The sequence below is a fragment of the Syngnathus scovelli genome, chromosome 7, assembly GCF_024217435.2.
Source record: "Syngnathus scovelli strain Florida chromosome 7, RoL_Ssco_1.2, whole genome shotgun sequence".
NCBI classification, from domain to species: domain Eukaryota; kingdom Metazoa; phylum Chordata; class Actinopteri; order Syngnathiformes; family Syngnathidae; genus Syngnathus; species Syngnathus scovelli.
Window position 1 is genome coordinate 9,285,918 of NC_090853.1, and position 22,606 is coordinate 9,308,523.

The following is a 22,606-nucleotide window of genomic DNA, read 5'->3' on the forward strand; positions in this document are numbered from 1 at the left end:
GGGGGTAGACTCTCTACACACACATAAAATGATACAGGTGGACGAGCAGAGGCGCTGGGAAAAAAGATGAAGGCTTCGATGTGGTGGGAATAACAAACCCCGACAAGGTTGTAGATGGTGGAAAGAGCAGATGCTTTCAAGCGTAATGGCGGTAATGTACTCGGGAGGATGGAGATTGAGACCCGTAAATAAAGGGCCATGTCTGGGCTGAGGAGGCAGACATGATTGCTCTTCTGTTCTCAGGCTTTGGCTTGGCAAACGTTTTGGAGAAGAACTCGGTGCAGCTTTTAGGAGGATGTGGAGGATAAAGGCACATGTCCAAAAGATCAAGTCTTCTTAAGATAAGTAGTATTCCATTTTGGACCATAGCATCCAGTTGTTTCAAAAATCTTAACAAATATAAAATCATCTCTTTCGATTTCCTCTTCATTGCCTTCTTTGGGGTATAGCGTCATTGGGAGTACAGGTCAGCAATGGCGGGCATGGCTAGTGGGTGGTTAGATAGAGGTGTTTAATAGTAACTGCCCAGATGGGAAGGCACGTGTGTATTCGGGTGGCGGGGGACGTTAGGGTTGGGGTAGATGCCGGCGGTGGGCGAGCTCCAGTATGGAGCAGTTGGTCCAAAGAAGTTGGAGGAGGTAACCGGCATGGACGGAGGGTGAGGGGATACGAAGTTGACCTTCTGCTGGTGGCTGTGGTAAGAAGGGACGTAGGCTAGGTCCGAGGGGTACTTATACATGGACGACTCGGTGGGATGCGGCTGCAGCGCCTGGGCGATGCCGTGGAAGTCAAACTTATAGGCGTAGCGCTTGCCGTGCACTTTGGTCATGATGTTTTTATCGTAGTAGTAGCGTAGAGCCCGGCTCAGTTTGTCGTAGTTCATATTGGGTTTGCTCTTGCGCTCGCCCCAGCGTCGCGCCACCTCGTCCGGGTCCGTCATCTTGAACTCGCCGTTGGTGCCCTCCCAGGTGATGCAGCCGGCATTGGCGCTGTCCGACAAGAGTTCCAAGAGGAACTGCCAAAGTTGGATCTGACCTGAACCTGACGAGCAGAAGAAGAGGAGGCATTGTTGAATGAGAGAGGCACTAAAATTGTTTTAAAACGTGTTAAGCAACATTCTTACCAGGGTTGGCTAAGCGACTACTGGTGGGACCAAGTATTTGGTAAGGATCTGTGAACAGAAGCAGACACCTTATGCTCATGAAAGGGACTCTGACCTGTACTAGTTGGCATAGAACAGAGGGAGTGAAAGAATACACGTGGGAGGATAACAGATATTGGACTGAAAGCAGGAGAGATATTTTCCTTCCAAGGTAGATTCCACCATGAAAATAGATTCTCCCCCCAACAATTTCACATTGCCAAGTAACTGTGAAGGGGGACGGCTTTATTAGTACAAAAGAGGTTTTTCGGGCATTTTGTAGTCGACAGCAAAATGCTGAAAGTCGCTGCAATAGATACATTGAGTAGCCGGGTTAACAATCCCCTGTGTTATACACACAAAGAGCGTATGCCCAAAAGACAATTTTTTTCTAAAACTATTTTCATGCCCGTATGTGAAAGATAGACAGAGATAGCTCCAGAACAACCCTTTTTTTAATTAAATGCAAAATTACTTGTCAGTTTGAGGGAGGTGTTTGAAGATAAGAAAATTAAGGAAAACACATATAAAGGATTCTGCCACAGATGAAAAGAAAATCAAATGTGGCTCACTTTACTTGGCTCAAACTTGGCTCACTTGAAAAACAATCAACTAATTTATAGGGGTTGCGACAGTGATGGCCAAAAAAAGAGATTAACAAATGATACCTGGTTGAGCTCGGGGCTGCTCAGCAGTCTTGGTCACATTCTGAGTTGCCACTGGAGAGCCTGGAGATAGAAGGAGAGATTGACAAAGAAATCTTTACTGGCAACACATTGACTCCCTGCCTTGGAGAAGGCGACAGCAGCTATTGGCTAGACTCTCTAACATCTTTTTTGCAGTGCTTTTAGTCCTCACCTTTGGCACTGTGCATGTTGTTTGACCATCCCGTCCGTCGTACAGCATCATATGAAGGGTCTAAAAAAAAAAAATGGAGGGCAACATTTAAACCATGTCTAAAATGCATTAATAACGGGAAGGTCTATTTCTTTGCAATGTGCTAGCCTGCTACAGTGTGAGTTTTACATATTTACTGTATTTATAGACTTTTGTGTGTGCCAACTCCTCTGCAAGGGTGCCAGAGTTGATCCGACAAAGAGAAATATATTAATGAATCACAGGGGGGAAAAAAAGGAAACTTGGCCCTAAATGCAGTATTCATCAAAGCAAATGTTTGCTTAAGGCTGTTTTTTTCCCTTTTTAAAAATGAAGTTCACAGAGGTCCCAACATCCCGGGGGCCCTCAGAAATTCTTCAAGATAAAATTTAAATGTATTTTACTTAAAAGATAAATACAATTGAACACATTTTCTTTAGAACAATGTAACATTATGCTCAATTTGAACATTTAGTACATAATTCAGTGATTGTTACTGGTATGTGTACTACATTTAGAGAATCAATGCTCGCTCTATAGTCATATTATAATTTCGTTGTCAACATTCACAATACTAGCTCAGTGGCCTAGTAGTAGAGTGTCCGCCCTGAGACTGGAAGGTTGTGGGTTCAAACCCCGGCCGGGTCATACCAAAGACTATAAAAATGGGACCCATTGCCTCCCTGCTTGGCACTCAGCATTAAGGGTTGGAATTGGGGGGTCAGATCACCAAATGATTCCCGAGCGCGGCACCGCTGCTGCTCACTGCTCCCCTCTCCCCCAGGGGATGGATCAAAATCACATGGGGATGGGTTAAATGCAGAGGACAAATTTCACCACACCCAGATGTGTGTGTGACGATGATCATTGGGACTTTAACTTTAACTTTATCCTCCTTGTACGTAGTGACAATACAGTATATCATTGCCGTGTACCAGATTATTTATCCAGTACCAACAGCACATTAATCAATCGCTGCGAATGCGGCTAAAGTGGCTCTTGACAGGATATCTGGCCATGGCAGTGTTGTTGTTTTTGGCACAAAGGGATGATTGTGGCACACTGTTAGACAACGATTACAGACTACCGGGCACCTTGCGACGGCCCTGACCACAAATAAAAAGCAAATTAACGGCCAAAGTTCACAGTTCCACGTGTGGCGCGTTCACTTCCTCCCTTCATGAAAGTTTGACAAATGGCCAACCCTGGCTCACTTTTGCGTGGATTTTGCTGTGTATCTGGAGGGCCTCCAAGAACAATCAGTCACTCTGACACAAACAGGTAAAACAGAGGATGTGATGATCCCCATGGCTGAGTCTCAAAGACACACTGCTATACTCGTAGTGCAACTGGCCAGCACCTTTGATGGCTATTATTCTCACAGCTCAAACAGTTGCCAGAACACACAGAATTCTAAAGTGTTTGGCAGCCGCACATTATTTCTTCTTTTTTTTGTATTTCCAATTCAAATCATTTGTGCTTCTCCCACAAGGCAATAGAGGTGTAAGTGTGATGACAGAGGTCGCGACTGGGATCCGCACGCTGTTTTCAAGGTCAAGAGGCAATCCCTTTTCCCATGAGTGAAGCAGAATGTTTAAAAAGCTCTCAAGTTGACATGGCTAAATTTTATATGTATGCGTGAGTGTGTGTGTATGTGTGTGCGTGTGCGTGTGTGTGTGTGTGTGTGTGTGTGTGTGTGCGCGTGCGCGTGTGTAGGGAGTTCAAAAGACCCCAAAACCAGAAATGATGTAAGAATAAAGTATTATTACAGTATATGAATATGTTTATAACCAGGGTTTATAGTTATTTTATTACGAACATAAGCATTGAAAATCATTTAGCCCGCACCAGTGAAGGTCATCATCCTCATTTTCATCCCCATGCCATTCTTCTCAGACCCATAACTACTGTGCGGTATTGCCCTCTTGTGGACAAAAATATATTGACAGCTCGAAAAACAAACCAGCATCTGCTTACAACTGCAGCCAACTGTAATAAATAAAATGCAAGCCAAACTTCTCTTTGATATCATGCTCAACTCTGAAAGTTTCATTCACAAGTTCAAAAACCTTTTAAGAAGGATATTTTATTATATATATTGTTGAGTCCTTTAAATGGGAAAATATATGCTGCAGAGTAATCTTTTCATCTCATCAATTATTTTCCACATATTAAACATTTAAAACCCTAAAATATTCCACCAAAGGGCCCATTTCAGGGGGTGATATTCAAAGTGTAGTAAAATGGAAATTGAGAGCGCAGATATAAGCATGAGGGCAATGGATATTAACTTGCAAAAAGTCATTAGAATGATGAAAAGTTGGGGCGGGTGGGGGGCGAAACGGGACAAAGAACAAGCAGCCTGCCGTGGCTGAGCGGTTGTCAGGTCCAATCTGGTGCAGGCTGAGGAGCAGCGAGTCCTCGGAGACTTGTGTTTCCTGCCTACCTCGCCTGTAGACAACCTCTCTTTGTTTTACTGGCCCTTTCTCCTCCCTCCCCACCTCTTCATTCGAACCACCACAGGCGAGCCCCCCCTCCCAAAAAAAAAGCAGCAACACACTCGACAGCACCTTGAAAGGAACCTCGCAAGGTCTGCTCCATCTACATGCAAAGAAGATGGCCGATAGAAATAAGAGACGGGAAGAAATAAATCTTCAATGAGAAGCAAATATTGGAAAAGAGGACTAACTGTTTGGAATTTAGAAGGAAAACAATAATAATGAACTTCCTGGTTAGGACAGGCCGAACTCATACATACTTTGGAGGGTTATTGATATCGATTTAAAGTTGTTGCCTTCACCAACAAAACAGTGAGACTAAAGAAAGAAGTAGCGACACTTCAGAAAGTGTGACACCGCAATCTACTTTTGTAACTCTTGTTTCTGTGGAGTTCACCACAGCGAGAGGTTGCGAGAGGGGAGCGAAAGCACAGAAGGAGAAGCAGCAGATGTAAAGCACACACACCAAAAAAATAAGTCAAACGATGTGAGGGCAATGCAGAGCGAGCCAGCCACGCAGACGTCGACCCAAGAGCGCAACCCCAAAATTGCCTCCCCCACTCTCTCCCACCTCTCTCATTTTTCCAGGCATTGCTCTGACTGTGACTCGAGCCAGTTTCCACTCATGTCTGGGGTGTGGTGCGCGCTCCTGGGAGACTTTGGACTGTGCGACCAGTTAGTCAAAACAAGGCCAGAGTGCTAGACAGAGAAGGCGAGAAAGGTGGTGGAAAGACTTGATATGAGAGAGACGAGAGAGAGAGAGTGAGAGCGACATCATTGTGCTACCCACTAACATTCACCCTCCTCTGTGTTGTAGTCTATTGCACATCAGTAAATTGCTACAGTGAACATTTTATTTCACTTAGTTGTAGGTTACTTAAAAATATGTCCATTTAAGTCCTCTTTGTATTTGCGAAATTAAAGCCAAATTTAAATTATCCACGTGCAGTAAACCGAAAATGCCATTTGTCCTCTGTGTTTCGCCATCATTTTATTGTATGTGGAGGATGAAGTCACCTGTCAACTGAAATGAAAAGTACGAGTTCACTATACAACCTAAAATATTCAGGGATTTTTATGTTTCTGAATCTCAATGTACAGTATCAGCACATCAGGGCAATAGACAAAACCTTCATCTTGGCGTGAGCAATGTTTGATCTTAATATACGTAATTCATGTTGGGCGTAGAAGTAAAGTGTTTGTTTTATTCAAAAGGTTTTCTTGGATTTATTCATTTCAAATAGTTCAATAAAGCTTAGCATCAGGTATTGAACATAATAGTCAAATTTAGAATTATATTTGAATTATATTCAAAATTAAACCCAATATATTTTCCAAAGTCATAGAAAGCTACAGCAGACAGGTGAAAGTGCAACCTACAATGCTCAAGTCTCAAGTTGTTGACTCCCGGTCTACAGGTATATGTCTGCTCTGCAATTGGCTGCTGGCCAGTTCACAAAATCAGCTGAGATAAACTCCAGCAAGTTTGCAAACTGTGAGGATAAGTGGTATAGAAAATGGCTGGATGGATTATTTTTATCATGTTTAAAAATACTAATGATTAGAAACGAACTAAAATTCTTCTCAGAGATAACTTATGTACACTACACATGTAAATTAAGGTTACATCTAACTATTATTAATAATTCATTTGATTTTGCTTGATTTTTAATATATAAATACACACACGCACACACATGCACACACTCACAACATTACACGTTTTGGATCATGATACTAAGTTTAGGAAAAGCTGGTCAAAACCAATGTAGCATGCAGGCAGCCACACGTGCACACGCATGCCAATCCACAAGGAGACGGATTTTAAACACACACACTCAGACGCAATAGCACTGACGCACAGACACACCCTTTCCTTGCTGCTACATTCCGCGTTTCATACGCTGTCTTTTATTCATAACATTGCATTTTACACCGCAGTGTCTGGGCCAGATTATGGGTTGTCTCCAGCGGGATGCTCGTGCTTACTCAACCCCAAAGAGTCTGCAAAGTATTTGGCTCCACTCAAATGGCAATATGAACATGAACATCTGGCAGTGCTGATCTGTGAAACTGTCTGGTAAAGCCTGATCCTGAAGCTAACTTTGTTTGCCTCACATTTTTATGACATATTGAAGCAAAACTTTGTAAATGTCTACTATCGAAAATTATAACAATATTACAAACAGGAAGGCACACTGGATGCTGGACGCTTCATTTTGCCCCTCAAACAATTTTTTACAAATCCAATAAAAAAGTCTTCAAGCATCTGTATGTGTTCCCAAATTGCCTTAATTGCACACTTGATCCTTAAATATAATGCACAAAGATCTTAAAAAGTCTACAGACAATGTTATATTTTCCCTTGGAATCTTTACAAATTTGACAAATTTGTGTTGTTGACTGTTGATCATTGGACTAGAATCTGTCCCCAAACTCACAACATTAAAAAACAGCAAGCTAGAGCATGGGTAGTTCTACGTAGGTTGCATTATTTCAGGGTCATTAGGGTTCAAGCATATTACACATTTGTATCCTCAGTTTTTTCGCTGGGTGGAGGCTGAGCATTGACTAAAGAATGGATCACATGTATGTATATTCAGAGTCGGGCGGCTCATAATAGTCACCTCTTGTGAAAGGGAAATGCTCTCGAAGGGAGTGACCCGCTATTCGTGCCAGTCCAAATACCTGGTGCTGAGAAGCAGGAAGGCCGGGGTCGAGGGGTGACCGAGCAGAATCTTATCTGGCCTTCCCAATGTACTGTATAGAACCCTTGCGACATTAGCCGACTAGCGCTCGCCGCCTGGGGCAGATAACGTGTCCGAGGGCATTCTCGGACACTTATCAGACGCAGAGTTTCCTCTTTTCCTGCCTGGATGGGCCTCTCATCCTGCTTGTCGCGCTATCATTGTTATTGCAGTGCGCTTTTGCTCCTCTGGTGGTGACACCATATAGCTGATGTAAAGGATGTGTAGCTTTCTTTTCGAAATGGGAGTTTCGGCCATGTTTGCGTAGTGTCAGCACAGTAATGTTTGTAGAGTGAAAAGGTATCCGTAGGAAGTCGCTCTGGGCGTTGTCCTAATAGGCTTAGTTCAGCTTCTCGCTATGATTTAGTTGGAAAGATGGTTCAACTCGGTTCATTTTGATTTTTTTTCAGAAAATTGCCTCTGGCGTTGAACACGTCACAGTTGTCATGCATACCACAAAAAAACATCACTTTAATATGCTAAGAAAGATTTTTTTCTTGTTTTTTTGTGACGATACTTTAAGTAGCATGTCCAACAAGCAGATAAGATAAGTTACGTTTTAAATGACTTGCATTTAGAGCAGTAAGAATCAGCTGTGTTTTGTCCTTATCTTATTATAATTTGCATGGGAATTAAGGACAAATATGACCCATAACACACATCTGCAGCAGAAAAGAAAGCCGGAGATGGTGCTTTTTTTAGTGTTTTTGTAAAAACAATAGTTCAAAGCATACGCTAGTGTCCCCAAGGTTTTATGACCGCAACAGTTTTCAAGAGGCATATAAATTGAATGTTGACCATCCCAGGTCACATAGTGTTGATAGTAAATTTAAACAGTGTAGACTTTTTAGTATATCCACTGGGCCTAATGTTTCCAAAAAGATGCAAAACATCCGTTGACTGCGCTCTTTTAAACCATCACATGTAGCCAATCATTCTTCTTGACGGTACACATTGTTGCCTCAGCACCTGTCACTGATGCATATCCACCTCATGCCACTCCCCTCGTTTCCACAATCGCTGCATTCACAGTCTGTCTTCACCCTGCCTGCTGCGGATGGAACTCATCAGCAGGCCACTTTTTAGCTCCTTGTTAATATGCTCCTATTCTCTCCAAGATGGCTTGTCTCATTTTGACACACAAAAGCTACACCTGCCGCCTGAGCTTGTTACAAAAGCGAGCATGAAAAGTGCTTTGGACTCCCACATGCAATTTGCTGACATCAACTTCCCCTATTCTCCTACTTTTTCTCTTCTTTCTATTTCTGGCTCACATCACTTTTCCATTTATAATTAGAAACATGAATTTCAAACAGAAACAGGAACAAGAATTGCTCTTACCCTCTTTGGCAGCCAGACGTGGGGACGGGTCTGTGTGTGATGGGGTGGTGTAGGATAATGACGAGCTACCTGCAAGGAGACCATATTTGAATGGCATTAAAAGCTTAGAAAAACAGAAAATTAATAAGTTTTAAAAGTTTTTAAAGATTGAATTTACAATTAAACTGGGAAATTTCTATGATGAGGGCCTGCAGCTACCACTGGCAGCATCTAAACTCAGCCCATCATGAATTTTTTAAAGCAATTCATGAACACTCATATCTGGTTTGAACATTTTGACATAGGCTTTCAAAAAAATTGTTTAAAATTTTGAATAACGACGTGTAAGGAAACGGCACGGTAGGGCACTGGTTAGCACGTCCGCCTCATGATTCAGATATTGCAGGTTTGATTTCACGTTTGGCCTCCCTGTGTGGAGTTGGCATGTTCTTCCTGTGCTTGCGTGGGTTTTTCTCCGGGTACTCTGGTTTCCTCCCACATCCCAAAAACATACATGGGAGGCTGATTGAACACTCCAAATTGCCCATAGGTGTGAGTGTGACAGCGAATGGTTGTTCGTCTCTGTGTGCCCTGCGACTGGCTGGCAACCAATTCAGGGTATCTCCTGCCTCGTGCCCGATGACTGCTGAGATAGGCTCCAGCATGCCCGCAACCCCCGTGGGGACAAGGGGTATGGATAATGGATGGAAGGATGGACGTGTAAGAAAAATGTGCCGCTACCTTGCCCTAAAAAAGTTTAAATGACCACTACTGTCCAATGAGCTGAGTACACAACCAGCAGGTGGCGGTAGAAAATCCTATTAGCATTCAGGCCTCTCATAAAATTTTCTGATCCAGGTCTAATTTTGGACATAATCAACTAATCAGTGACGTTCATATCTTGTAAGAAACACTGAACAAACTAAACGCAACAAGGTGCAACACAGTCGATGCACCTAAAATATAGGAACAACTCTTGAAGTCAGTCAGCGTTTTAATAGCAAAGTCTAGTCTTGAATAATAAAGGCTGCCTAGTTATTTCACCTTATGTAGCAGAACCCAACGCTGCATTCCTGCACTCACACAGGCACCCTGGGCGGCACCAAAATGCTCTCTTAATTTTAGCTGCCCCAGGCATAAATCAGCGAGTGGAAAAACAGACCCAAAAAAAAATGCACAGGGAAAACACAAGAGCTGCTACTACGTGGAGCGTGTTAAGATTTAGCACACAGACAGCTGCTGAGTTGGGGGGAAAGTTTTCTTCTTTTATTTTTTCTGAATTGGACAAAATGAATAACGACGGAGAAAAGTTTGTGTATGATTTGATTCAGAACCTCTGTGCCTGTTAGTGTTGAGGGGGTTGGAGTAGCCAACTCAGGCTCTGTTATTTTAGGGGGTAGAGCTAAAGGGGGCTCCACAAATGTACGCTAGCCTCCCAACACCCCACCCCTTCTGGTTCTACCTATTCCACAGCACCCCCGAGGCTCTGGGTCTCGTTTAGAGACCCGGGGCCTCCGAACAGGGGAACCATTGTATGAGGCAGGGTCCCTGCACGGCAATCAAACGCAGCTCCTCATACAAAAATAATTCCTCATGCTGAGTGCAGGCACGCAAGAGGCAAGCGAGCCACCAATACAAGTGTGTTTGGAATAAGGGAGAACGTGTATAAGGGAAAAGATGAACAAAAAAATGAGGGCGACTGAGGGGAGAAGGAAAAGGGCTGTTTAACCCTTTTCCTACTGTGCGCACATATGTGGGCTGACCCAGACAGGCAAACAGGCAGCATTGCTGAGAAAAACCTCAAACCATCCCGCAGAGAAATCCAGGATTGCTGTAACGTTGGAGAGGGAGAGCAAGGAGGGCTGAGAGCGAGCGATCGAGGCAAATGACAGGGAATTTTGACTATGCTGCATATTTATTTGGACGGCCTCTTCCTCTCTTCGAAAACAAACACAATTTACTAATCTGTACGTGGCCCACAAGAAAAAAAACCTCCATCTTTCTTGCTCTAGATTACGTAATGTCACTGATGCAAAAAAGAAGTTCCCCCAGTAAGGCAGGGCCTAATACTAACAGAGTTCGGTTTCAAGCATCTTGATGGACCTCCGTCAACCCAGGTTGTTTATTCTGTGGAACCACAGGATATCATCACCCAAACATGCCGCATAGACTTTGTCAACAAATGAAACTTTCAAGTAACTCACTTAAGAGTACTGAACTTTTTAAAGGGAGACAATAAGGCCACTGTCGAAATAACGTCATTTTATGCGATAATGTAGTAGATAATGTAGAATCGGATTTTCCTTTTAGTATGCGGGAATGAAATTAATCTTTTGGTTTATATAGTTTGTTACAGTTCATTTGTTTTTCATTCTAACGATCCTCGCTCTCATACAAGCTTACAAGTGAATTAATCAATATGAAAAAAAAAGAGATTCATTATCTGAACCGTTTATCCTCACGAGGATCACGGGCATACTGAAGCCTATCCCAGCTGACTTTGGATGGTAGGTGAAGTACACCCTGAACTGGTTGCCAGCCAATCGCAGATATAATCGGCGCAATTGCTAGTAAAATTAAAGAACAGCCCCCAATGATTTGATGTTATTTCCACGTGTTTGCATTGATTTGAAGTTATTGGAACAACAAGGCTTGCTTGACCAAATAACAAGAAACAGGAGTTCACCATTAAATCACCTGGGATTAAATTCAGCAACCCTTTGAACCGACACGGGATAAACATTATTGAAAAAGCATGAATGGATGTAGGTTTAGAGAAAAGGGACTGAAACATATTTATAAAACAGTCGCCCATCATAATGTCTGTCCAACTGATTATCCAGTTGTCCAATATCAGCATTCCTATATAGCAGGAGCCATCTGCATCTTCACTTATTTCAAAGCGATATATATTTTTGTAGCGCTCAGTGTCTGAAGTCCCACGTTAAATTGAGCAGCTGCATACTAACTTAGTTTGGCTGCTAGCAGCAGACGGCTAACAGTACGGGGCGCAGAGCCAGGCCAGCCAGCCCCTGCACACCAATGATAACCTGCCAATAGATGGAACTAATGCGCAAGAAGCTCAATAAAAATGTTGCGAGGGTAGAAAGAAAGAGAGAAACATTTTCCCTACTCAGCCTTTAAGGCCAGATGTTTATGGTCTGTATAAACTATTGAGGGTAAGAGAATGTCCCCCACTCAGCAACCGTGCGGTGTAGAAGCCCAGACTTATCGCTCGTTTTTTTTCCTTCCACTTGCCCATTTTGACTCGACTCCCACTGTAATCTATCCAGATACAAAAGAAACAGCGACAGTGGACAAACAGGACTGTTGCTAATGGGGCTCGCTCATTACAACCCTGGCCTGTTTTCATGCACTTTCCCCCAAAGTATTGAACTGATACTCTAATATATGTATATGTGTGTGTGTGTGTATATGTGTGTGTATATATATATATATATATATATATATATATATATATATATGCACATATATATATATATATATATATATATATATATATATATATATATATATATATATATATATATATATATATATATATATATCCTAACCTGGCTTTCATCCCCTTAAGTGTGCTCGGTTCCCTGCACGTGTGGTATCAAACCGACCGACGGAGTGCGATAAAGCAAACAGTCCACGGTCTCTCCTCGACAGACTAATTTGAACAAATTCTCCAATTGCAGCCCAAATTGAAAGCACATTGAGTTGCGGACAGCAATCATTTATAAAAATCTGGGTAAGTGACAAAGAATCAAGCCAAAATATTGCACTGGCAACTACCCTTGTAGTTACAAGCAGCTGCTTGGCCAGACACATGTTCCCATTGTGCTGGCAGAGGCAGTGGTGTGGCTACCTGAATGATATATCTGCACGGGACATGGCGGCTATGTTTGGCTACACTATGGCCGCAGGGTGGGGAAGTGTGTCCCAGTCCTTTGCCCAGTGTACATTCATACCTTAATGACGAAATGGAATGTTAATCAGAGGTTCAATAAACACACTCACGCATGATGCACACAGATGTCTATGAAATGATTGCAGTGCCCATTTAAATCAATGACAGGAGGTGGGTGGGGGATAATAAATTAAGGAGACGTCTATTAGACATCACGTGACCTCATATCACTAATACCTACAGGGCTTGGCTCAACCGTCCCCTCAATAATTTTTTTTTGGACCCTTGAGGTGCTCGGCCTGCCTCCAACACTCGCAATTGGAACCAGAGGTCTATTATCTGGACAGGTTTACTTTTGACTATGTGCAGGAGAGAAGCGAATGGATTTAGTTACCAAATCATTGTCCCTGCAGGGTCTGCCTCAACCCTCCATCTTCCTACTCTGTCTCTCTCAGACATTTGGTGCTAACGCACTTCGTCTTGCCCGTAGGCTTCCAGTGTCAATAATATGCTGTGCTTCCCAGACAGCTGCTCTAAAGCAGGTCAGCCCAAGCACGGGAAGGGAGCATTCGTTGCTTTGTTTGTCGGGAATGGATCCAAAGCAATTTCAATGGGCAAGCGGAGAGGATTCCAGAGCACACACGGTCTAAATCAAAAGACAGGGCAGCATTGGGCAAAGTCACGGTACAGCATGTAAGCCGTTGCTAAGTCTTGCAGCCGACGGCCATAATGAAAACTGCTGTGCCTCGTGGCGGTCAGACAGATCCACCCGCTGAAGCATTGCACAATGAGACTGTTATACTCATGACAAGCATCCCTCTCTGCCCTGACAACATGCACGGGAAAAACTGTTGACACCCACAAAGTACAGTTCCCATTACATCACCCTGAGGCCCATCACAACATTTGGGGAGTCATTTTAAATTTAGTAGAGACATCAATCACTCCACTCAGTGCGGTTTCTTGATATTCTGCTGCAGTGAAAGCAGCTCTCGCTGTTCTTTAGCTTAGAATGCAAAGTATTTGATAATCATCCCAACAGGTTTCTGTGATAATCACTGAGACCAAACTGCTACACTTAAAAATCTTAGCCCCGCCAGATGTTACATTTTATATTTCTAAGGCATTTGCATACTGCCTCAGCAAATTGCTTTGGGTTCCCAGCTGAAACTTATGAAGAGGGATTCCACTGAGAGCCTCTTCAAAGGTAATAAGCTCGAATTTAGTTGCCTGGACACACTGGTCTAGCCTGCTTCCTGAGGCAATGCACCTGGACTTCTTTCCAAAGTCCATGTGGTGTATAGCACAGAAGAAGTGTAGCAAGACATATCTTGATAGAGAGGAGCACCACTAATGGCATCAAAGGCATTGTGGTGTAAGCAAAATTAAAAGTGCAAACTTATAAATAGTCACCAGTGATCAATCCTGGACAACAGTGATTCGCTTCTTTCTTGTCTGCAGCTTCATTTTCACTGAATACAGTGAATTGATACAATGTAATCCAAAGTCCCTTCCAGATTTGCTGGAAAGCACCTTTCTTTTTCCAAGTCTTTTCTACCACCACTTTCTATGGATTGCTTCACAATTCCATCTGGGAAAGAACCGTTCTTCTACTGACTCTGGATATATCAATCATTAAATCAAATGGTTGTTTACAATTAAATGTTCATTTTTGGAAAGCACACTTACTTTCCCTGAGGTAATTGAGATGAGAGAGAAGAACTTCAGCGTTGTACATAGAGGTAAGACGGAGGAAGTCATCCTTGCTCATCTTGCACAACTCTTTGCCGTCCGTGTTTTGAAACATGGATATGTCAATCTCCAACAGGCCGTACTCCTTGATGGCCCACTCTAGCCACTGGCGCACGTGGTCCTGCGACCACAATGAAGGATCTGCGAAAAGGAAGAGAAGTAGTTGTATATTGCCTACACGTGGAATTGCATCTGGACCAGGAGTGAGGGAGTTGAACGTCTAGCATCTCATGGCATAAAGGAGTAGGAAAAAATGAACAAGTTGAAAAGAGAATGATTTATCAGCGGTGGATATGGCTCAGTTTTTAGATATAAATAATTCTTTGTCCTCCTTAAACCAAAGGAGGTTTCATCAGAGTAGGATAATGTTTCAGGTAAATCGACTTTCACCGGGGAGTCTTCATTTTCAAATCCCTTTCTGTCATTGTTCAACATTTCTTACATAGAGTTACATCTGGAGAGACTTACTTGACAAATTATAGTTTCTGTTGCATATACTGCGAAGACAATCTGGGAGCCAGACTGATAGTAGTCAAAGTGTAGCCTCCGTGTACCGTAACGGTGTTGAACTCGTATCTGTCTGTATCAATTCAAAATCAACCTGTAACACTTCGTCAAGACTCCACTATTTTTCTTGTTTTTAAATAAAATCAATTTGCTGTGATTGCTTTCAGGAAAAATGTAACCCCTCCTCATCTTTGCGGCTTCAATGAATAATTCTGGCAACGTGACATTTCTTCAGCGTTACAGTGCTGAACATGCACTTGTAGCTGAACGAATTGTGCCATTTCACATATTTAATGATTAACTTGGTGAAACCAGAGCTGTTAAAGAAATATAGCTCTGGCAGACCAAGAGATATTTGTACTTGCACAAGCTCAGCCACACTCATGGCAGAGATGAAACGCTGGCACCCAGCTAAATGAAAATAGGGTTGCTTTGGCGAAGCACTGTCAAAACAGGAGGACTACAGAAGAAAATATTGAGAAGTCATTGCTCCTGCATCTGACACGGATCAGCTTCGTACAGCGTATTTCAGAAGTAGTGATGTTTCGAAGACTTACCAGCTGGTACAATGACTCTCCGTTCATTGGTGGTCATGTTAGGGGGCGGGGCATTTTTCTCATCCATGTAGTTTCCATAGTTCATCTGGGACGTCTCGTTATTCCCCACCAGTTTATTACATTTACCCACGCTGCAGTCCACTGGAGACTCCCTGCTAAGCACACACAAAGTATATTGCAAAAAAATATTAGGACATATTGTGAAATGGTTGTTTGGCCAAAGTGAAGGACTGTTTTACTTGAAACAAGGTCGTTCTCAAGGGAAATTGGTAGGTTTCGAAATGATAAATGATGGAAGTGTGCAGAACAATTAGGACTTAAGGATTTTTTTAATGAGGAAAAATGACAAATCATTATATTGTTTAGACATTGGATAGGTTAAATCTTACTTTTTCAGTGCAAAATGTCCACCATGTGTTTGAGTCATCAGGATTTTGTTTGTGCCTGTTTCTAGTGGAACATCTTACAACTTGGAAATAATGTTTTTGCTTTTCTATTGGATGAGAAATTTAGTTGGATGTGTCTACAAAAACTTGAATGCTGTAATCTCGCATGCATTTGGGTTACTTTGCACATCGAGCAAAGAATTTCCGAACAGTAAATTATTCCGTAAAATGATAGCGAAATTGTGAACGTATGACCTATGCGTTTCTGCAGTGTTTCTCGAGTAAAATACAATATTTCTTCTATTAGAGACCTCCACTTGAATAAATGCTGTTTGTCATTGCCATGAACATTGCCAATTTCAAAATCTGAATTATTTTTATTTGCCAAGTATGTTTGAAGCCATAAGTCCGTGTCACACTAGTATAAAAAAAAACATAAGAATACACACACTTGAGATAGATAGAACAAAGAAGAGCTTCGGAAAAACTGAGCTGTGGCAAACAAGTGTGCTGTGTGCATGCTGTGGCAAATGATCCAATTTAACTTTTTTTCATTGAGTTTTTACCAAACTATATATTATTCACTATAAACCTGCAACCCTCGCGAGGATAAGCAGTTCAGAAGACGGATAGATGGAAAATGTATCTTTTTTTTTATTTTTTTCATTATAATTTATTTATGCTTGTGACCTATAGTGACAGGAAGAGCAATTACATACTCTTCTCTATACATATCAAAATACAATTAACAATTACAATTAATAAAAAAACAATTAACCTCTGTCTTGTTGCAGGGAGTAAGAGTAAACAAATTCATCAACAATATTTCAGTATATTACATAAACCTTTTTTTAGACATGTTGGTTTTGTGTTGGTTTATGTGTAAAATGTGAGCCTAGGCTCAATAAATGCCTGGAAAACTGCTTCAACCAATTAAGACTCACACCCCAAAGTAAATTACCCTTAGCATGAACAATAACTCCATCCAACAAAACACCAAAAACTTTCCGTTCTTTTTCTTACCGTGATCCGTTCATATGCTCATATTCTCGCTTGACGTTGACCCGCACTGGCTGGTTGATCCACTCCTGCTGTGGGGGTAATGGGTTGATTTTGTGAGTCTGGCCGTAGTCCTGCGCGCCAGATGCAGTCATGTCTGTCTTGGGGAGAGGGGCAGCAGCAGCGTACGGAGGCTCAAATAAAGACTGGTCTTCACTCACCACTGATAGCGCCTCCTGTAAAGGAGAAGCAACAATGAGGTGGCGGGTCTTTCTTATAACACCATGAGTAGTTCATTAATGGTTTCGGACTTAAAGCTGGCAAAGCTCTGTCTTTAAAAGCAATGAGCTCTCACACAATGAATAACATTTAACATGAGGGATCAAATTTCAGCTAACGTTTGTGTTTTGGTGATGATAATCACAGCTGTCATTTTTGACATGGTAACACAACAAACACTAGTGGGTTGAAAAATACAAAATTGATTTGCAAGGACTTTTTGAGACCTTTTCAAGGGCACTTTGGTCAACCTTTCATTCTCTAAATCAGTAGGAGCGGATTCTATGGGCTCAATATTCGATCACCATTTTTTAAGATAATGTTAACACATTTGAGGATAATTATCCCATTATTTTGGATTCACAGACTCCTTGGGGGTACAGATATGTATTTTCATTATTTGAAGCACAGAGGTGGCAAAGGAATCCTTGTTCATTCATCTGACAACCGAGATGGAATGTCCATCTGATGTACTAACAAACAGATAGACAAGCACTTTGTCAGGTCTGCACTATTAAGTGGCCATGATTAGCTGTATAGAACATTGTACCAAAGACTTATGTTGCTAATTAGTATTTTGCGGCAAGGTTAGTGTTGGGCTAATTTTGGAGCAGTTTAAAATGCTTGACATGCATCTATCATTGTGCAAATTTATCTACGAAAACAAGCGCAAGCTAAAGCAAGGAAGTGAGATCCGGGGGGCTGGTGGGCAGATGTTCACCTCCAACGTTTGCTATCAACACATGAGAATGGCATCAATCTTGTCATCACTCTACGGGCCAAGAGTGCAAATAAAGAACCCAAAATGTTGAATTATTTCTTTAAAATTGGGACAACATTGTCAGGTAATGACACCAATAAGCATTTGTACTGAGAACATCAGAATTGACTTTTAAAACTACACAGAAACTTGTGATGTCAAATATTCACTCTCTTGGGGAGCTTCTTGAGCTGTAATTACGTGCAGTTATGGGTCATATCACAGTCTGGCATCCTAAGTAGTTTGGCTAAACAGCCCCTGTAGCTACTGTTGCTTCCTGTTGACGTTAGATGACTTCAATCGTGCTCATAGTGCAGTTAGGGTGCAAACAAATGGCAATTCTTACATGTCTTCAGTTCTCTGCAGCAATTTGAATGGTAAATGATTGCTTCATCCATAGATAATTATTGTTTGTCTTCTGTCTGAAGACTTCACAGAAGCACACAGGGGGTCACTGCAACACTGACCTAACTGCTGTGGCTCAGCAATGTAAGCAATGTAAGTTTATTAAAGAAAACAAAAGCAACTCTTGACTGGACAACATATTGCACAATTTCAGCGGGTTACTCTTGAAATGCCATGGAATTGTTTTAGATTTGGTCTCCTCTTTTTGCATGCTTAAAATGTCAACATTCCAGACATAGTTAGTTTGTTAAAAAGACTCCGTGACAATCATTTTTTGGTGAGCCACTGCCTTTCCAGCCATCGTCATTTGAAATCAGCCAAATGTCTGGAGGAAAATAAGTCTGAATATTAGGCATTCTCATCATGTGTCTCTCCTTTTGACTCGGGATTGAAACACATCTGGATCTGATGGGATCTGATGGCACGACTTAGACGGAGACGCGTCTAATCCTCAAAGGACGGAATTTATATCATTCTGAAATGCCACATATGTTTGTGAATAAAAAGACTTATCAATATTTCAAACATCACTGCTATTCCAAAGATACTCCAATATAACCACAGAGACTACCAAACTGAAGATACAGTTAGATGCTAAACTCATATACTTAGAAATGTCAGAAAAGAATCAATATTATGTGGATCTGCACTAACTGCTCTTTAAAAACAGACTAAACATTGCTATTATTCACACAACTTCAAGTCATACACTTAAGATGATATCTGTAATGCATATGCTTTTGGTAATATTAAACTCCATAAGTTGTGCTAAACAAAGCTCGCTGTCATTACCCTTAGTGCTGTGCCAGACGCCAAGAGAAAAAGCATATATAGGAGGGGAATATGGAATAAAATGCACCCCCACAGGTAAAGTAAACGGTCATATAAAAGCTAGCTGGCGAGAACGTTTAACCTCCCTCCCAGAATTAGATTTTCCAGGGATTTAATCAGTTGATCCATCATATAGTGTGAGCCCGGGCAGTATTCCTTGCTATCTAAGCAGCACACAGCAGCTAGTGCGCCACGGATAAAGCGCCAAGAAGCGAGGGAACGTCTCGTTTCGGCCCGATAAGGCCGCACGCGACTATTGCGACTGTTGCAAGTTACATTCCGAGTGACATATCAGCCTGTCATGTGGAAACCATGATTGGCAAGTGACGTGTGCCCATCAAGATGGCAGAGAAGAGAAGGGTGTTTATAAATAGGAGCAAGCTCCTCTCTGCTGAGGAGAAATCTGCAGCGTTTTCTCTTTCCTATCAGTAGGAAACACCAATGAACGCGTCAGACTTCTACTCGACTTCTACTCGACTTGTGAAAAGCACCTTCATCCAATTTCATCTTCAACTACTGATAAAATAATAGAACATAGCCACCCAGACAAACATATGTACACCAAAAAAGGATCCATAATGGTTTCTCTTTTGTTGTCCCTTACTATAAAACATCCTTTCAAAGTGTTACTTAGATCTTACTTACTATAACTTACAGTACTGTAAGCAAAAATGGTAAAGTAGAAAAATACCGGGACCCAAGGTATAATCTACCCCAATGTATGTTGTAAACTTACTTATTCAATTTAAAATTAACTTTTCCAACCTAAATAATGACAATATGGTATGGACCTTGCTCAAGGACTCTTCAAATGTCTTGAATGTGTTGTGTGAAATGGACTTTGAATAAGTAATAGATCATTCAGTTAATCTCTCCCTCTAAAAAAGTTCCTCTACAAATACAACTATGTATAGTAGAACCCGTCTGGTCAAACACAATCTGTTCCTGGATGTTGGTTGACCTCTGATTTGGAGGATTTCTTTTCCAATAGGAAGTACACAAGAAGGGGCGAGGGTTGTGCAGGACAACTCATGGCTGCTTGATCGTGACAACGCGCTTGCTCAGAATCCCCTGAGCATCTGACAGGTCCCGGCCAAGAAGAATTTCCCCATGCTGGAGGAACCTCCATACTCACCTCTGTTTAATTTGTTCTCCTTTTTCTCAAGTTCACGGCAATCAGTAAAGGGACCCGTTTTGAAGAAGTGGGTGACATCATGATGGACGATGGAGCTGCAAAGGATCCTGAGAGAATTATTTTAGGAGTGCATGAAAGCGTGGCAAAGAAGGCCAGAAGTGTTTCAGACTCCAGGTGGATGGCTTCAAATCTTGCAGGGCTTTAATGTTGTCTTCTTCCCAAAAACTGGTCAGCTTTCTAAGGCTCCCCCATAATTTGTTTTGTTATACTGTTTTAGTTTAGCTGAAAGCAACCACAATATAAACATGTACTGGTGTCCGATACGCCGATGTTCCATTTCTGTTTCCATGACTATCATATTTTCTCTCATTGCCATCACTACCCATTTGTGGTGTCATGACCATAATAAAGACCCCTCAAAACTAACGAAAAAGCTAAAAATTTGAGCTAAAGGCAATTCAAGTCAGAATTTTTCTTTACAATAAGTTCTTTGTGCCCCTACTAGTCTAAACATGGCACTCTGAATACTATCGCGTTTGTGGAATACAAATTAAGCAGATTGTCCACCCATTTTTACCCATCTCAGGGGGCTGCCATTTTGCATCTTCTGGTCGACTGATATTGACATTACAGTTGATCAGAAAACACATTAAGGAAACAATTTTCTTAAAATACTTTCTCAGTATATCGAGTGATATAAAAAAATCTGTTGCTAAATTCATGTTCCTGTGTTTAGACTATTGGAAGCGAATAGACTTAGAGATTTTTATTTTTTTTTACTTGACTTCTACTGTAATCCTTTCACCCTCACATTGTTAAAGTCTTTTTACATGACGTTTATTTAGTTTGTTGGTTGCTTGATTTTTCTGCTACAACTTTAAAGGTCCTCCAAAAGGACACAATGCTTCACATGAGTCAAACACCTGCCTGCAGCCACCGCCTTGCTTTTGTTTACATCAGGCATCTAAATGCATCACAACACGTTCTCCACATGTAGTCTACACGTGTGTCGATTTGCCACACACAACACAACAGTCGTCCACCAGGAGGGCGGTGGAGTGGAGAATGAGGAAGGTGCTCCATTCCTGTCTTTTGTTTAAGTAGGAAAAGGAAACCTGCCAGGAAAAGATTGTGTAGAACAGGAAGCTCTCATGGCTCAAGAGCATGTTTTTTCTTTAAGAGTGCACCAGTCAGCTCAGCCATTCACACCCACACTTCAATTATGACTTTGTTTCATTCTTAGGTTTTTGAGACAAACATCTCAATGGTGTTTGCATCCACCCTCCATCCTAAATGTGCATGGATGGATTTTTTTGGTGGTGGGGTGCTGCCAACGTTAAAAGTTCTTCAATACACACGCACACACACACACGCACACACACACAAACCACACCCAACTGCCACAACGCCGCTACTTAAAATGTCCCCTCAAAACACAACAGCACTTTTCAGTGAGATGTGCTTGATTTTGGTGCATTTTTTGGAGCTGACACTTGTTAGGAAGTGAGCCAAGAGAGGGACTTGCCATTCAAACATCTGGAAGCATCAGCAGCCATCTGGAATGTGACTGTCTAGAAGGGAAGAGGAGGAGGGGGGTGCAGTAGCCAATGTTAATTCAGCCCAGCAGTACTCCTGATGACTACCAATTTCACCAAATACTACTTTCCAACGATGATGATGATATCTTAATAATGAATACATAGTTTTAAGATTTGTGAATACGCTATTCTATTTTAACAGCATGCATGTCATATACTGCCACACTTGTATGACTGTTGTCGTTATCACGCATTAACCAAGTAGTAGTTAACTCATTTATAAACACTTCATAAGGGTAGCACTAGTTGTGTAACACTGACAAAGAGAACACTTTGTGAAGTGTGGTTTCAAAGTGTTGCAAGGTTTCAAGTTGCCAAACAGCAGCTTTCCTTGAACAACACACAACACCCCCTTCAGAAAGAAAAAAATCATGAGGCTACTTAAACTGCGAGTGCCTTCGACATCACCGAACCATCACACTTTTGCCACCAATGACAGGCTCCGTTTATGAACCCGTCACCGGAGACGCCGCCACCGGAGTCGCCGCCGTTGCGCGACTCCTCTCCGGCGCGTACAACCCACTCACATTGCGCGGTCGGTCAGTTAAAATCAAGATTCGAATCAAAGAGAAGACCTTACCTACATGAAAACACAACTTTTTCTTTTTCAGAAAAGTGTGTTGCAGGGTAAAATAAGGCCGCTCCAGATGTGCGTAATTTGCGCGCTCGCTGCTGAGAAATCCAACGTGCGAGTCAAGCGTCGACGCACATCCTCACACCGCTCGGAAATTATGATAAAAAAAAAAAAAAACAAGACGAAGGGGGATGGTTTGAAGGGAACAGCAAGAGAAAACTGTCCTCAGTTTAGAGGTTCCAACTCACGCTAAAAAAAAAAAAAAAAAAAAAAAAAAGGAGGCGCAACTTTGGGAGCGAACAGCGGTCCCCACAATCCCGTA

The 22,606-nt window shown here is 41.9% G+C and overlaps 1 protein-coding gene across 5 annotated transcripts in view; it reads right to left on the bottom strand.

Annotated features, from left to right (window-relative positions):
* Positions 1-9: 9 nt before the first annotated feature.
* fli1 (Fli-1 proto-oncogene, ETS transcription factor) overlaps positions 10-22,606 on the bottom strand; it is a 28,164-nt gene continuing 5,567 nt past the window's right edge. For 2 of the 5 annotated variants that reach the window (XM_049726540.2, XM_049726543.1), the window contains 8 exons: positions 16,727-16,938; positions 15,318-15,469; positions 14,191-14,394; positions 8,604-8,672; positions 2,000-2,059; positions 1,810-1,869; positions 1,124-1,171; positions 10-1,041 (listed from right to left, as the gene is read on the bottom strand). In XM_049726540.2, coding sequence (XP_049582497.1) covers positions 512-1,041; positions 1,124-1,171; positions 1,810-1,869; positions 2,000-2,059; positions 8,604-8,672; positions 14,191-14,394; positions 15,318-15,469; positions 16,727-16,938 — 1,335 coding nt within the window. In that variant the 3' untranslated portion in view covers positions 10-511. Of the gene's footprint in view, positions 1,042-1,123; positions 1,172-1,809; positions 1,870-1,999; positions 2,060-8,603; positions 8,673-14,190; positions 14,395-15,317; positions 15,473-16,726; positions 16,939-22,290; positions 22,477-22,606 lie in introns of those variants that run through there. The other 3 variants (XM_049726539.2, XM_049726541.2, XM_049726544.2) reach the window with 2 other exon arrangements.